Source organism: Xyrauchen texanus, chromosome 36 (genome assembly GCF_025860055.1).
Source record: "Xyrauchen texanus isolate HMW12.3.18 chromosome 36, RBS_HiC_50CHRs, whole genome shotgun sequence".
Lineage (NCBI taxonomy): Eukaryota > Metazoa > Chordata > Actinopteri > Cypriniformes > Catostomidae > Xyrauchen > Xyrauchen texanus.
The window spans coordinates 35,320,288-35,338,702 of NC_068311.1; the positions used below are offsets into that span (position 1 = coordinate 35,320,288).

General features: G+C 40.1%; 1 protein-coding gene across 2 annotated transcripts in view; it reads right to left on the minus strand.

Moving 5' to 3' along the window:
- Positions 1-18,415, minus strand: part of LOC127629839 (NADPH--cytochrome P450 reductase-like) — a 50,530-nt gene that overhangs the window by 25,807 nt on the left and 6,308 nt on the right. For both annotated transcript variants that reach the window (XM_052107112.1, XM_052107111.1), the window contains one exon: positions 5,043-5,091. In XM_052107112.1, the coding sequence (XP_051963072.1) occupies positions 5,043-5,091 (49 nt within the window). The remainder of the gene's footprint in view (positions 1-5,042; positions 5,092-18,415) is intronic.

The window sequence follows — 18,415 nt, forward strand, 5'->3', positions numbered from 1 at the left end:
CACCATGAGGACCTACTAAGTAGTTGTAATTGGGCATTCCATATTGGGAGAAAAGGGGATAAAATATATATTTATATACAGTGCATTCGGAAAGTATTCTCAGTGCTTCACTTTTTCCACATTTTTTTATATTACAACCTTATTCCAAAATGGATTAAATTCATTATTTTCCTCAAAATTCTACAATTAATACCCCCATAATGACAACGTGAAAGAAGTTTGTTTGAAATCTTTGTGGAAAAAAAAAAATTTATAATTTTTTTTTTTAAATCACATGTACATAAGTATTCACAGCCTTTGCTCAATACTTTTTTGAAGCACCTTTGGCACCAATTACCGCCTCAAGTCTTTATGTACGATGCTACAAACTTGGCACACCTATTTTTGGGCAGTTTCTCCCATTCTTCTTTGCAGGACCTCTCAAGCTCCATCAGGTTGGTTTGGGAGCGTCGGTGAACAGCCATTTTTAGATCTCTCCAGAGATGTTCAATCGGGTTCAAGTCTGGGCTCTGGCTGGGACACTCAAGAACATTCACAGAGTTGTCCCGTAGCCACCCCTTTGTTATCTTGTCTGTGTGCTTAGGGTCATTGTCCTGTTGGAAGAAATTACCTTCGCCCCAATCTGAGGTTCAGAGCGCTCTGGAGCAGGTTTTCATCAAGGATGTCTCTGTACATTGCTGCATTAATCTTTCCCTCGATCCTGACTAGTCTCCCAGATCCTGCCGCTGAAACACATCCCCACAGCATGATGATGCCACCACCATGCTTCACTGTAGGGATGGTATTGGCCAGGTGACGAGCAGTTCCTGTTTTCCTCCAGACATGATGCTTGCCATTCAGGCCAAAGAGCTCAATCTTGGTTTCATCAGACCAGAGAATTTAGTTTCTCATGGTCTGAAAGACCTTGGCCTTTTGCCAAACTCCACTGAGGAGAGGCTTCCGTCTGGCCACTCTACCATACAGGCCTGATTGGTGGAGTACTGCAGAGATGGTTGTTCTTCTGGAATGTTCTCCTATCTCCACAGAGAAACGCTGGAGCTCTGTCAGAGTGACCATCGGGTTCTGGGTCACCTCCCTGACTAAGGCCCTTCTCCCCTGATAGCTCAGTTTGGCCAGGCGGTCAGCTCTAGGAAGAGTCCTGGTGCTTCCAAACTTCTTCTATTTACGGATGATGGAGGCCTCTGTGCTCATTGGGACCTTCAGTGCTGCAGACATTTTTCTGTACCCTTCCCCAGATCTGTGCCTCGATACAATCCTGTCTCTGTGCTCTGCAGGCAGTTCCTTTGACCTCATAGCTTGGTTTGTGCTCTGACATGCACTGTTAACTGTGGGACCTTATATAGACAGGTGTGTGCCTTTCCAAATCATGTCCAATCAACTGAATTTACCACAGGTGGACTCCAATCAAGTTGTAGAAACATCTCAAGGATGATCAGTGGAAACAGGATGCACCTGAGCTCAATTTTGAGTGTCATGGCAAAGGCTGTGAATACTTATGTACATGTGATTTTATTCATTTGCAAAGATTTCAAACAAACTTCTTTCACGTTGTCATTATGGGGTATTGTTTGTAGAATTTTGAGGAAAATAATGAATTTAATCCATTTTGGAATAAGGCTGTAACATAACAAAATGTGGAAAAAGTGAAGCGCTGTGAATACTTTCCGGATGCACTTTATATATATTTTTTTCTTTTCTATGACAAACACATAAACCACCTCACATTTTTTATTGAAGGTGTCTGATTTTGCATTCATATATGCCATTTTGTAATTTTTTTTAAATATGTAAACATGCTCTAGATCAGTGGTCTCAAACTCCTGGCCCGCGGGGTGATATTTTGTGGCCCCCTACTTGATATTAAAGTTTAATGTTAGTGCGGCCCGTCATGGCGTGTGCTGCGTTTTTACATTTTTATATCCCTTATGGGCTACCATAGATAGTCTTGTGACAGCTTACGGCGGGTTTGTTGTCAATAGTTGTCATAGACCACCGCGAAGTACAAACATACTGGGGAAGTATCCACAATCCACATTAGTCAGAAGTGGACAGAAAATATAAGCCATCACCCAGTTCCAGTCATGTCTCTCTCAAAACGTGCCGTGAAGAGAAAGGTTGGCGAAGAGCACAGGCAATTTCAGGAAAAGTGGGAGACAGAATATTTATTTGTCGAGCACAGGGGAACCCCTTCGTGTCTCATATGCACAGAGAAAGTTGCGGTGTACAAGGAATATAACATCCGACTTAATTTCTCAACTAGACATGCTGAGGAGTATTCAAAATACCATGGAGATGAGAGAAAGAACCGGGTCACCAATCTTAAAAAAGTCTATTGAGGCAACAAGATTTATTCAAGAAAGCAAAGAAACAGAATGAAGCAGCCGTCGAAGCTAGCTACGTGGTGAGTGAGATGATTGCGAAGGCCGGTAAGCCGTTCAAGGAAGGCGAGTTCATCAAAAAGTGCATGTTACTAGCTGCAAGTAAAGTCTGTCCAGAAAAGAAGGGTCAGTTTAGCAACATCAGCCTTTCAACTAACACAGTGGCAGAGCGCATTTCTGACCTTTCAGAAAACATTTATGATCAGCTGCGTGAGAAAGCCAAACATTTTTGTGCATACTCAGTCGCTCTTGATGAGAGCACGGACAACACTGACACCGCGCAGCTCGCAATATATATCCGTGGTGTTGACGAAAATTTTGAAGTGACCGAGGAGTTGCTCGCTGTGATTCCAATGCATGGTCAGACCACCGCTCAGGAGATATTCCGCCAGCTGTGTGGTGCTATTGAGGATGCAGGTTTGCCATGGAAGAGGTTTACTGGAATAACGACCGACGGTGCGCCATCAATGACAGGAAGGAAAAATGGACTGGTAGCACTTGTTCAAAGGAAACTGGAAGAGGAGAATGTGGAGGAGGCCATTGCTCTGCACTGCATTATCCATCAGCAGGCGCTTTGCAGCAAATGCCTGAGATTTGACAATGTGATGTCTGTTGTTGTGAAATGCAATCAATCATATCAGAGCTAGGGGATTAAAGCACCGGCAGTTCCGCGCCTTTTTGGAGGAATAGAGTCAGAATATGAGGATGTGCTCTACTTCACAGAGGTACGTTGGCTCAGTAGGGGAAACGTCTTGAAGAGGTTTTTTGAGTTGAAAGCCTTCATGGAGAAGGATGGGATGGCTTTTCCTGTGTTAAGTGACCCCAAATGGCTCATGGACTTAGCTTTTCTTGTTGACATCACACAGGAGCTGAATGTACTGAACAAGAAGTTACAAGGCCAGGGGCAGCTTGTCAGTGCTGTCTATGACAATGTGAGGGCATTCTCCTCAAAACTTGTGTTATGGAAAGCCCAGCTCTCTCAGACAAACCTCTGCCATTTTCCAGCATGCAAGGCACTCGTGGATGTGGGCACACCATTCAGTGGTGAGAAGTATGCTGATGCCATTATGAAGCTACAGGAGGAATTTGATCGCAGGTTTGCAGACTTCAAGACACACAGAGACACTTTTAAAATTTTTGCTGACCCCTTCTCCTTCGATGTGGAAGATAGTCCTCCTGTACTTCAAATGGAGCTCATTGACCTGCAGTGCAATTCTGAACTCAAAGCCAAGTTCAGGGAGGTGAGTGGAAACGCAGACAAGCTTGGACATTTTTTGAGAGAATTGCCACCCACCTTCCCTGAGCTCTCCAGAATGTTCAAGCGGACCATGTGCCTTTTTGGGAGCACATATCTATGTGAAAAGCTATTCTCCACCATGAACTTCAATAAGGCAAAGTACAGGTGCAGACTTACTGATGAGCATCTTCAAGCCACACTGAGAGTTTCAACTGTTTCCTCCCTCAAGCCAAATGTGTCTCAGCTGTGTGAGAGGAAGCGCTGCCAGGTCTCTGGCAGCAAGGAGTAGGCAAGAGAAGCCTATGTTCTGAAGAACCGTTCATGTTCTGAAGAACTGTTCATGTTCAGAAGGACAGCTCATGAAGAACCATTCGAGTGGAATGTTCAAATTCGGAGGAACAGTTCAGAAGAAACGTTAATAAAGATTGAGAAGATTGGATCAGTTGTGCTCCTTTTTTGGAATACTTGATGCAGCCCAGCCTGACCCAGACTCTACCTCCACCGGCCCCCAGATAAGTTTAGTTTGAGACCCCTGCTCTAGATGGCTGTTTTTGACTCTTGCACCGTGTCTTGCTGTTTTCTTCTGCATCTCACGCATGGTTTTTAAAAGATCTGCCATTTACCGAAATGTAAAAACTTCAATAGATAATTCAAAACACTGTCTGTCATTTTGAAAGATAAAAAACAGGCATGAAACTCATCTTAAATGCCTATGCAGATTCACTCACTCTTGGTGAAATGGAGCTCTCATGGAAAACAGCAAAAATAACTAGTATACAAGTACTTTTAAAGTATTTTGCATTCGAGATTAGATGCATTATGGAGTTCTCATTCTAACGATACTGTATCAGTTCATAAGTTTAGGTGTCACTCGCACCGGTGGGGCCAAATTATTTTTCACATTCGCACTGTTTCACTGTTATGAATGACTAAACCTACAGAAGGTCCCTCAGCGGAAGACTTGAAAAAGCCAGTATTCAGCCGCACTACACATTATCTGATATGTGAATTAATCTGTAGACTAAGCCAAGTAAATGCATTATGAAAAAGATTACTGAAGAAACAATTCTGAACAGCACCAAGTTTTGTATGTAGCAAAAGCTAGCTCTACATATTGTCTCCAATGAGGCAAAAATCATCCTGAGATTTCAATGGGTCATCTTTTTCTTTACAAATGAACAGGAAGAAATGCATTATCCATGATGGCCTCACTGCTTTCTATCTCGATATTTCATCATCCTAATCATATTCAAATGTGACCATTTACAACATACATTATGAAAATGTTCTCAGTGCAAAAGTGTTGGTAACTGTATTTTAGTGTATCAGTGGATTATGATATGACATATTGTTCAAGTGTCAGTTGTGACTGATCATTTTAACATTTCAATCTCTACTGGCGAAAGAGAAGAATCAAAATCTCTTACCGTTTTCTTCATTTTTTCAATAAAACTGGTTTCCCTAGTTGTTGGAGGCCTACAAAACAAAGCGATCAATGGTCAGACATGAGAATGGATTACAAATGATTACATTCAAAACATTTGCGCCAACTAGTATGGACACAAAATTCAACTTGACGTTTTAAACACAGCAGAACATTAAAAATATCCATTCTAGAGTGAGTAGCTTTTATCAATGGCCCCGATTCCACCTGATATTAAGATGCGTTTGGGTGATCCGATCACATGTAGTCAGGTGAGACACATCACTGGCTATGTTTACATGCACCCTCATAATGCAATTATAACGTGATTAAGGCAATACTGCGATTAAACTGTAGCTCATGTAAACAGAATATTGTGATTATGATATTGCGATTATGCTTATAAGCGGAGTAATGATAAATAAAGCAGTAAGATATATGGAGTACTACTATTTTAAAATCGCTTTATACTGGCATGTAAATGCTTTACATTTCTTGGCACCCATCGCCTGTATTCCGATTCACACACACAAATGACTCTTATGAACAGATTCTTTTTTGTGAATCAAAACAGACAGCGCATCCAGTGTAGTCAAAAGACAGACTTTTATGAATTGGTTCTTTTAATAAATAGTTCAAAAAGACTCAAACTGACTGACTAATTGTCCTTAAACAAGCTGTATTTAAAGAGACAAATTTGTGACAAGTTGTTTTTGTTATAAATATTCATTTATAAAAAAAAGCATTAAAACATCACATTTCTCAGCAAATAATCTGAGTAATGGCAAGTAGCATGAAAACGGGATTGAATGGTTGGCCCAAATCATGTAAACTAGAGATGCACCGATACCACTTTTTCTCTTCTGATCCGATTCCGATATCGGAAATCTCAGTATCGGCCGATACCGATCCCGATACCTGTGTTGTTTTTTTTGCATAATCAGTTTAGAATATCTTTACATTATTGTGTGGAACTAATTGGAAGTACTATTAATAAAGAAACACAAACCTCTAACTACACATTATATCAATATAAATGTACAGTTTATTAAGAAACACTTTATTATTAACTAGTATCCTGGATAATGTAGCAGCAAAATTAACTGTAATTCCAGTAATCAGTAGAAAAAATGTTAGCTAAATTTTTCAACTTGTATCTTGACTTCAACAGTTTCAGATCAGTTTTTTGTTAATTTAGTTGTAAGATATCAGCTCACTTTTCATTCACAGTTATTTTTTTGGAACCCATTCAACTTAAAAACAAATGATAATAATAATAATAGCGTGCTGGAGCTGGGCATACTAAACATTTAATTATTAAACACAGCCTTTTGTGGTTCACAGAGCTATCGCATGTCTTCAAGTGGCTTTGAAAAAATTGCAGGAGTCATATGAACTACTTTAATGGTGTTTTTATGGTTCTTTTATGTCATTTTTTTAATTCTAATTATTCCTGTATTAAAAGGAGCTTCAATTGTTTGTGCAGGTCATCTGTGTTTATATCACACAAACTAAAGAAGATCCGTAAAGCTCCGGTGATTGTGTATGTATCCGCTTTTTTATTTTCCGATCGGATGGTTATTTCTTTTTAAAGCAGCTCGTAAACGGCAAACTTTAAACTCTTGTTTTGGCACGGCGGTTGATTGACAGGTGAGGGGTGCCGGGACGCATATAGGACGTATAAGCATTTACACCTCAAATGCAATGTGGACACATTTGTACGTGTTTTCTGTGATCACCTGAAACGCATCTTAATACCAGGTGGAAATGGGGTTACAAGATCAGTAGCGACAGGTTTCATTTTGCAAATATAGAATGAGACAAAATGTGTCTAAAGGCAACTAAAGCGAAAAGCACAATCTTTGTATAACAATGTCAATGCCAACACAACTGCTGCACTCCTAAATCTGTATTTAACGACTTAAGACAATTTTGCTAAAATTTAGTGCAAGCAGATTTTCTCCTATGCACCTTAATTGCGTCACAACAACTCAACACTTTTGTAAGGAATCGCAGTTTATCATCATTCACGTCCAGATTTAATACAGTAGTAAGGGTGGGCGATATGACCAAAATTTTACATCACAATATAAATAATTTTATAATCCCAAAATACATAAATATTTCACAAAAATCTATAAAAAAAATGGTTTATATGAAATAACCATCTTGTAATGCCTTTTTTGGGGGGATAATCCAGTCAGTGAATTAAATACTTTATAAATGAAAACATCTTCCCCTTATACCATTTCTTTATTTGGAACTTGAAAAACATAGTCAAAGTAAAAAACATAAAAACAAACTGCCCACAATCCTAAATTTCACATGAAGCCACATTTCAGCCTGAGATGTTGTTGACTGATATTATTATTATTATTATTATTATAATAATTATAAACTTTCCTCTAGAAACTCATCTTCTCAAAGCAATGCAAAAAAAGAAAATAATATACAAGTTATAAAATCCAACAAAAATAAACAAATCATAGAGAATGGGTATCAGTAGTCAAACATAGGCATTTCTTTTGTAATATCAAACATGATTGAACACAATTTAAGTAAAGTTGAGGAGGTTTATTTAAAAAAAATATATATATATATATATTTTGTTGTAGCAGTTTTACTCATAAGTGTTGGTTAGAATGTGTGGCTGTCAAACCCTGATCCTCTGGCCTCTCCCAATGTACCACTGGGCCTTAAAGGGCTCATTTAATGAGGAATCACATTGTCCTTGAGCTTTAGAGATTAAAAAAATTAAAATCTATGAAAGACCATCTATTGAAACGAAGCAGTGAAAATGCCTTATTCTGTACTTGAATATATGAACACGTGACTGCCCACATTTATGCATCAACAACGCCTAAAATTGCCTATTGACACCTGGTCCCAACTAGCATGTGACATTACATACGTTTCACGATTATAAAAAAAAAAAATGTTTTCTCTTAAACTTATTCAAGGCTTTGACATACTATATTTTAAATCATGAATCACTTGGGGGCAAATTTCTAGGAGGCACACATTAAAATTTTACCATAACTGTAGCTACTGTAACACGACTAAAATGACTGGTGGTGTTTACAGATGTCGTCATTATACGGTTTCACCATTAACCGCAATTAAAAATGGCACGGTTAATTTAAGACAATGAATGTTTTATTTACACTGTGCAAAAATACTATACATGTAATACATAATTCAATAATAAAAAGGAGTTTTTCATTGTAAATGGTAAATGGTCTGCACTTATATAGCACCTTTTTAAACTTAGCGGTATTCAAAGTGCTTTACACTGTGTCCCAATCACCCATTCACACACCAATGGCTGCAGAGCTGCATGCAAGGTGCTAGCCTGCCATTGGGAGCAATTTGGGGTTCAGTGTCTTGCCCAAGGACACTTCGGCATGTGGAGTCATGTGGGGCAGGAATCGAACTGCCATCCCTGCGATTAGCTGCCAACCCGCTCTACCACCTGAGCCACAGCTGCCCCAAATTGTGAGCCTAAAAGTGAAGATATCTTGGCTGGTTACTGGTTGTTGTTATGGTTACGGATGGAGGCTGCATGTCGCGGACAGAAAGTGCACTTTCAATTCACATGAAACTGTGCCTTAAACGACACAAACTCCAATATATAAGAAAGCCATTCAATCTACCAGCCTCATAAACATAAAAATGGACTTCATCTGTTTGGGAGAATTTGAATGACTGAAGATGATTGGATGTAATAGACAATCAAGTCATATAAAAGGTACACATCCTACAAATGGGACCACAAGTTCCACAAGTCCCTCAACAACAAACTAGTGAGTATATTATTTGTCTCTATGGTGCTTTTAAAGGGATGAATTCTTTCAGTGTGATAAACATTGAGAAGTTGTTTCTCTTTTCAACCTCATTATTTTAAGCATTGCTTGTGTTCAAATTAAACACATTGAACAGTCCATTTATATTCCTGTTTTTATGCCTGGTCCACGTGTTTATTTGTGAGATGTTGTGGACAAATTAAAAGAACAGTAATTTTATGGAGTGTGCTGCTGATTCTTTGGTGGGTTGTCTGACAGACATAGAATTTCTTTAATAAAATGTAGCAGAAGAAAAACCGGTGGGATCCCATAAAGTAGGCCTACATGTTGCGCAACTCTATTCACCTTAAATAAATGTTTGAAGTGACCCAGAGCTCTCTAGTTACATTGAAGCACAATATGCTGCGCCCAAGATGCAGATAAGCGCTGTTGCCCTATGTTGGAGTGTCTCTTTTCATTTTTCACTTTCTCCCAAAACACTAAATAGCATCAGAAACTGCCACTGGACTTTCATGAACAACTGATGATTCCGCTACTATAAACAGATGAGCTCTTTGTGATATGTCCTCTTAATAATTAAAGATGCTTTTAAATCTTTCCGAACTCCAAGCAAACACTTTGGACACTGATGCGTGCAACTCTCTCTTTCTCCTCCAGTGGTCTGGAACAGCTGTTAGAGAACATTTCCCACAGGTGTCAATCCTTACAGTTCTTCCTCTCCTGGCCTCGCTCTCAACAGATGTTACTCGGCCACGCCCCCATCAAGACAATCACAAATTCCATTTTTATGAGAGGGGTTAGTAGAATGTAGAACTAAACTGTTCAAAGTTGCTGCATGTCTCGTTTCGGCAGAGGGAGTGCCAGTGCCATGCCCCCTGCCACCCTGCACGATGCCTGTATCATATATGTGCCAGGATCCACCTTTGGTCAAAGCAATTTTTTTCAGTTATTTTACTGATTTATTAATTGTACACAGTAATATATGCACACATTGTGTCTATAAAGATGTGTAAGATATACAGTTCTCTCAAATTTAGGGAGCCGACCTTGGTCTGAAATATTCACTTGTCTGCATTCAAGTGATTTTAATTTGAAAATGCACATCATTTCAAAGCAGCTTAGCACACCAAACTCAACTTGATTTGTGTTTATCAAGCACAGAACTGCTCTGAAAACACAGCATCATGCATGTTCAGACGGTTTTTAATACACTACTACAGAGCAGAGCTGCGCACATACAGTAAATCGCAGCGCCAAGACTATTTAGTTCATTAAATCGCAGCCCTTGTGTTTTGATAAATCACACTAGTTCACGTTCATCTCCATTTCAGTTTTATTTGGTTTAATTGTTCAGTCCTAACTTTACTAACATTCCAAGTGAACTTCAGGGTAAACATTATATTTTAAAAAGAAATGTATGATATGATTCTTTTATTTCTCATCTATGCCCTCACTTCTATAACTCTCTCTGTGGACTCTCAAAGTTCTTTACATGTCTCCATCAACTTCTCTCCAACACACACAGCCTCACACACTCATGTTAAAACATCCACAATTGTTCGAGAGCGCAGTGAATGGAGGGAAAGCGTGAGAGACTATTCACTATGTAAATGCTCTGGGCAGACAGCCAACTATTGCACAAGGATGTGAAAAATGTGTTTTAGAGAGAAAGCTGCTGTTAAACTCCGTTTTAGGGAGTGTAAAATGAAACGCCAATGACATAACACTACCATCATCCATTCCGCAACAACATGCTTTTTAATATAAAAAGGTTTTGGACAGGTTTTGGGGGCGTGGCTAATCCAAAGGCTCAATCTCGTGGAAGGAGAATCGCTTACTGCACCTTTAATTGTGATTAACACATTTACCGTTAATACAGCATAAACACTTGTTGGGAGAGCAGAACTTTTGTCAGTGATACAATGATGGAAAAAGCTTTAAATGCTGTTTGATGTACAAAACAAGCCTAGATGTGATTTGTGGTAGAAATCAAGTATTTTTCAGTCTATGTAAGGCACATTTTAATTACCACAGATACACGTCAAGTCTTAAATAATCACCAAAATGCAGAATGTTTTTGTTTGCAAACGCTTATATGTGGAGTTCAAAGCATCGATTGATGTTGTAGTGTGTATGTGCCGAACGCATTCCTATTCGTTCGCAGTCAGAAAAGTATACTCAAAGGCAACACGGTAGGAATAGACCGGGTGCGAGGCGAACTGGAATGTGCGAAAAGGAAGTATACCTGGGCCTTAAGACTTTGAGAAATGTTTAATGTTGCTTGAATTGGAAGCGCTTCTATTTTATACTGTGGAAGGCTTTGTTCAGATGGAGACAGTCTCTCAACAGGGTTCAGTGGTAATATTCTGCATCAGAGATGGGTTGTGTTCTTAATCTCAAACACATGCAACATCTAGACACAACAAAGCATGAGGCAGAACTCTTTGATGAAATCTCCCATAAAAAAGCAGCAGGCCCAGTCATTGGACTCATAAAGGAACTGAAACAAACAGAAAACTCTAGCAGGAACCATAGATTTCTTGTTGTTCTTCATCTTATCCTAGAGGCTCACACATACACCAGCACAATCCTGTAGCCGTAGCAACGGCTTTGTTTGGAAATTGTTAATGAAGCATTATATTTCACGTGTTGTTTTGTGGATGGAAAAAAAACAAAAAACGTAGTTTATATGGTATCAAATTTCAGCACTTTCCAAATCTGCGATTAACTACAAAAATTATGCGATTAATCGCGATTGATTTTTTTTAATTGACTGGCAGCACTAGTATTTACACATCGCAGCAGTAAACCCTTGGTACTGCCTTTCATCTTATTTTCATTTTTTTAATTACTTTGAAACAGCAGCTTTTTTTTACCATTATACAGTAAAAACAGAGTGTGTTATGGTAATTGGAATTATCACTGAAAACAATGAGAATAGTAAAAGTATTCAAAATATATCTTCAGATTTTTGTTCGTATTAACTTATAAACATGTTAAATATGACCAGGACATGTTCTGTGGTTTTGTGAGAATCACCCCGTTTTCTATTTTACAGATAATACAATTAATGTTGATTTGAACTCATTGCACAAATAAACTCTCTGTGAAACAGCTCCTTTCACACATTTTGAAACAAAGCATTGTGGAGACCTTGTAATGTAACATGATATTTTCAATTCCATGTCTCACTGGTACTCAGGAGGATAACAGAGATTAAAGTGTAAAACACTCACAAAAAGGCACTCATAATTCATTAAACATTATTATGTTCACCATTTACCTTCCTACTACGATGGTTCAAACATTAAAAGTTAAATGCAAGGCACTCCGCATGACTTCACAGACTCCATTACACACTCACCTGTCAACTGTGGCTAGTCGGTCTTCTGGTAAGGAGAACACACAGCCCATGTTCACAAGATTCACATTTATGAATGCTGACAATATGACCACTATGTGGTCAAATGGCAAACAGTCACAGCAGATACGAAACTGCCATTAAAGCTCACATTGTAGAAAAAACATGCCGTCATACATGCTGGTTTTCTGCTCACATGAGTATTGAGACAACCACCTCGTGGCAAGCAGAATCAAAGGTGACGCCGGCCAAGAAGTGTCACAAGACAGAAGAACAGATAAGAAGGACCTGAAGGAGAGCTTTCTTGTGAGTATTTGTGAAGATGATGATTCCAGATCAGCATTCCTGATGGAGTCAGAGCTCACGGGGGACTTTGCCACCGTCCCTCCTCCATCAAGGTGTGAAGTATTAATGTGTCCGCAGATGGAGACAGTCTCTCAACAGGGTTCAGTGGTAATATTCTGCATCAGAGATGGGTTGTGTTCTTAACAATCTCAAACACATGCAACATCTAGACACAACAAAGCATGAGGCAGGACTCTTTGATGAAATCTCCCATAAAAAAGCAGCAGGCCCAGTCATTGGACTCATAAAGGAATTGAAACAAACAGAAAACTCTAGCAGGAACCATAGATTTCTTGTTGTTCTTCATCTTATCCTAGAGGCTCAAACATACACCAGAACAATCCTGTAGCCGTAGCAACGGTTTGCAGAATGACAGCATCGCTCTGTTTGAAGAGAACGAATGACTGGGGTTTGCCCCTCCCACCAGAGTGTGAGATCGCCATGGCAACCTCATCGATTATAAAAGGATTCTCTTGTGACAGGCTGGGCACTGGGAGCAGCGAGACAAATTGGAAATGGTTTCCACAACATTAGGGAGAGAAAAAAAAAAAGGCAGAAAATAATGGAGTGCTTGTGCGGTCCCTCAACTTTCCACCTTTGGCTGCGCTCAGAGAAAGACTTGGCTGGCCTTTCCAAACACAAAACTCCACTGGCTAAAATTACAAAAAATACTTTGGCATTCCTTGCAGCCAAACTCTTGGAGGTCCCAAGAGTAGTTTTGAATCTTTACTGAAATAAAAGCATTTCTCAACTTTAAATACCCTAAAAAATAGTGTTTAATAGCAAAATTCCTGATGAAGAACTACACTACCCATGAACCCTGAAGAGAAAAACCGATCAATCATAGAATCGTGACCAACAAAGCACGCCAAAAAAAAACCCGTAGGAGTCTTCCTATACTCAAACTACTTTAAATATTTGCAAATATCAAGCATTTATAAAAGGTGCAGTGGCTTAAATATAGGCTGTGATGGTCTGTCAGACTCGCATTAAAAGATGCACACATATATTGCACTTCAGAACTGGTGTTTGTGTCGCTCTACTCAACAACACAATGTACCAACAACAATCTTACGCATTCTCCGTATCTGTATTGCACATAACATTGTATCATCACTGATAATGTTTATAACATTCCCTAGGCTCAGTACCGGCGCTCCCTATATGCACATTATGCAGTCTACATAGGGATTAACTCCCTAGGGGGCAAAAGAAACTCCACCGGATGTACTTCCTCACACGTTATACGTTATTCAAGGACCCGAAAGCAGTCGCGGAACACGGACAGATCACCTTGCAACTCGCACCTTGCCTCACAAAGTGTGAAGACCTACTTATGTAAAGACCAGCGAGTCTACCAGTGTGGGTCCACCAAGCAAGGACACCAACAAGGTGCCAAAAAGTAATTCTTACTTATTTCCTTTTAGATTCCTCTTTGTCTACCTCTCCCATAACATGTGCTCTCAAGCACATCCCTATTATTTGTTTCAGATGGTTATCATAATTCAGACGCAGAACTCATCACAACCCACACAACCTATGGCCCTCTTGTACATCATCACCTGCTTCTCTCTCATTTTCATTGAATTCTGGACTGCCAGACACCTGTGAACAAAACTGACTTCATTACAGCCTTCACCACACCGTCAGCCCTCAGCATCCTCACTCTGATAGAGACTATTCTCTTACACCCCTCGTCATACCAGTAGGGGTGGGGGAACAGGTTTGTTTAATCCAATCAACTGGACATTTTCAGCACTCTTCTCACAATGCACACAGATTGGGCAGCCAGCTGGATCTCATCTTTTCATGTAACTGTACCAAAACAATGTTCTTGTTACCCCTTTACAGGTTTCTGATCATTATTTTGATCAATTAAACATGGCACCTCAATCTAGAATACTACATAATCCCCCTCTGGTTTCCTTTCATTGCAATCTACATTTTCTCTCACCCACCAGTCTTTCCACTGCTTTTTTTTAATTTTTTTTATCCTCTCTTCACTCGCAAAATCTATTTTCCTCTCTGGATGTAAACAATTCTACAGACACTCCATCCTCCACTTTAATAACCTGTCTAGACATAATCTGTCCTCTCTCCTCCAGGCCAGCATGTATGACACCACCCAACCCCTGGCTCTCTGACATTCTTCAAAAACTTCAGACTGACCTCAGGGCGGCTGAGAGGAGATGTTGGAAATCTAAAGATCCGAGAAAGTATCAGTCTCTGCCTTTTCTGACAATGTCTCATCTGCAAAACTTCCTATTATCAGGACAAGAGCAACAACACTATAGATTCTTGCAGTTTATTTAGGACATTTAACACACTACTCTGTCCTCCGCCTCCACCTCCCACCACCTCGCTGACAGGTAGAGGTCTTCACCACTTTATTTACTGACAAGGTTACAGCCATCAGCAGTACATTCTCAGCACCACACCTTCTCAAACACCCACCTCCTGAATGCAGCTCTTCTCTCACCATGTTCTCCCCCTCTAACTGACACGGAGGTCTCTAAACTCCTCTCCACCCACCACCTGCTCCCTTGACCCTATTCCCTTCCACCTTCTCTCGGTCCATCCTACCTGCACTTACACACATAATTAACACATCTCTACTTACAGGCACTTTTCTTACTGGATTTAAGCAGGCTAAAGTAACTCCACCGCTTAAAAAACCTGCGCTTAACCCCACACAAGTAGAAAATTACAGACTGTTTCTCTCCTCCCATTCATGGCGAAAACACTCGAAAGGGTTGCTTTCAATCAGATCTCTGCCTTTCTCTCACTGAACAAGCTGCTAGATGATAATTAGTCAGGCTTCAAAAGTGGACATTCCAACAAGACTGCCCTGCTGTCTGTCATTGAATCCCTGAGACAGGCAAGACTGGCTCCAGAGCAACCCTCGTCATTCTGCAGCATTTGACAGAGTCAACAATCTTCTTGTCCACCCTCTCTACTTTGGGAATCACAGGAACTGTGCTTGGCTGGTTCAAGTCCTATCTCTCAGGTAGGTCTTTCATGGTAGCCTAGAGAGGTGGGGTGTCCAAGTCACATCAGCTATATAATTGGATATCTAAAGGTTTAGTGCTTGGCCCACTTCTCTTCTCTATACACCGATCAGCCACAACATTAAAACCATCTGCCTAATATTGTGTAGGTCCCCCATCATGCCGCCAAAACAGCGCCAACCCGCATCTCAGAATAGCATTCAGACATGCTATTCTTCTCACTACAATTGTACAGAGTGGTTATCGGAGTTTCCGTACTGAGCTCGAACCAGTCTGGCCATCCTCTGTTGGTGCCAGACAGTCTGGTTTGAGTATTTCTGTAACTGCTGATCTCCTGGGATTTTCATACACAACAGTCTAGAATTTACTCCGAATGGTGTCAAAAACAAAAAACATCCAGTGAGTGGCAGTTCTGCAGATGGAAATGCCTTGTTGATGAGAGAGGTCAACAGAGAATGCCCAGACTAGATTGAACTGACCAAGTCTACGGTAACTCAGATGACCCATCTTGTATGCAAAACTTTGTTGAATAAAATGCTCTTTAGAATGAGAATTTCTTTCCCCTTGAAATTAAAATGAATGTCTTATGGGAGTTGCGTGGCACCATGCAAGGGTCGGAAGTGTGAACGGTAGCTCTGCACACTGCTAGTTTTAATACTTTTTATGTCATGAACCGGTGAGATTTGAAACACAATGATTCTTAACTGTTCTTGGAAGACAATACGTCAAAGAATTAAAAATACACAGGCTCTTGAGACGTTATAAGACACTTATTTGCTCAAGCTGAAGCACCTGAGCAACAGGCCAAAAGCCCGGGACTCAATTTGGCCAGTGAGGTGAAAGAGATTCAGCGTCAACTGTTGAACATGTCGGCAATGCTAACGAAGGTCGTTGCTGACTTGGAGGATATTGCTGTAATACGTTGATTGATTATTATTAGAATAATTAATTACTTTTCTAAGTTCTCAGGATACAGAGACAATTGGTCTAAATCCGAAGCTTTATCGCTGACAGCATACTGCCCAATAATGGCTTTTTAGCTGAGCGCCTTCCAGTGGCCCAAACTGGGCATTACATTTTTGGGTATTTTATTCCCAGCATGATGATGTAGTTAGAGTTCATTTTGACCCCTTAATAAAAAGAGTGATGTGGGCAGGTTGGCTTCATTACATTTATCTATGATTGGGAAGGTTAATGTTATTAAAAATGTAACTACCTGATACAATCTCTCCCTGTAGATGTCCCCATCTCTTATTTCAATCAATCTGATCGCATTGTAAAGTCCATCATTTGGAATGGTAAACGTCCCAGATTACATTTCAATAAGTTACATGGGCCGACTGACAAAGGTGGGCTAGGCCTACCCAAGATTTTGTTTCATTATTACCCATTCGGTCTTAGACATTTGGCTCATTGGTCGCTTCCACCTGAGAGAGCCCCTTCCCTGGTTTTGTATTGAACAGGAACACTTGCCCCTATTTCGCCATTGCAAAGCCTTTCTATCAAACTATCTGGAGAAGTTAAGTTACATCCCGTTATCTTGCATTTGCACTCGGTCTGGAAAAAAGGGTCCAGAGTCTTTAATTTCAACATTTATTTAAATGTTGCCTCGAGCATATGGCTGAACCCAAAATTTTGTATTAATAAGTCCCCTTTTCTGCTGGTCAGAGTGGATTTTAAGGGGGGGTTGCTACACTCGGTGACCTATTTGAGAGTGCAATGTTGAGATGCTTTGAAAATTTGGTTCAACATTTTGGGATTCCCAGATCTCAGTTTATTAGATATTTACAGCTGCGCCACCTTCTCTGTACTATGTTTTGGGAGTAGCATACACCCCCCTAAAGCACCAGACACTCTGGGAGTGGTGATTTCTGCTTTTGGAAAAGGTCATGACGCATCAGTGTATTACTCCCTGGTAATTCAGAGTCTGGGGGATGGAGATTTAACGTCTATTAAGAGATTATGGGAGAAAGATTTTAACTTGGTATTGGAGGATGGAGTGTGGGCTAGGATTCTAAAAAACGTCAAGTCTGTATCTAGAGATGCAAGGGCGTTCAAGATTTTACACAGATTCTATTGGGCCCCCTCTAGATTGCATAGGTTTGGTCTAAAAAACACACCCACATGCTGGCGATGCCAATCAGAGAATGGAGACATGGCCCATGTTTTTTGGTGGTGTGCTGAGATCCAGGAATTTTGGTTGAAGGTTCAGAGTTTGTGTGTGACGTGTTGGGCACTCGGGACCCTGTGTTTTGGGCAATGGGGCAGTCATCGGTATAGGAGATAAATACATAATCAATTGGGTCCTGAGCAGTGTTATGATATAACAGATTGCTTTAAGAGAATGGAAGTAAGCTGGAGTGCCCAATATTTGGGAGTGTTGTGAGGAGATGGAGATTGTGGTGGCTTTTGAGGAGGTGTTGTGTAGAAGGCTGGGGATCTGGGATTCATTTGATGGGAAATGGGGCAGTTATTTTATGTTTTTGGGGAGGGTCTGCGGAGAGAGTGTAGTTTTAGAGGTGTATGATTATTATATATTTATTTTTTTTTCTTTATTTTTTTTCCTGTGTGTGTGTACTTATGTGAGACCACGGGGATGTGTATTGAGGGTTGGGTGGGGTTGTTGATTGGGGAGGGGTAGTAGTGGGAGTTAAATATTGATTCATTGTATATATGATTTGTTTTTCTTTGCCATTTATATAAATCAATAAAAATGTGTCTTAAAAAATGAATGTCTCATAATTAATTGAAATTTGTGATGTGTCCTTTGTGGCCTTTTACAGCCGCTAAACATTGAGTGTGAAATATTTGCATTTGTGGGTTAAGCACACAAAAGTTTTTTATTGGTGAGACCAGTGGA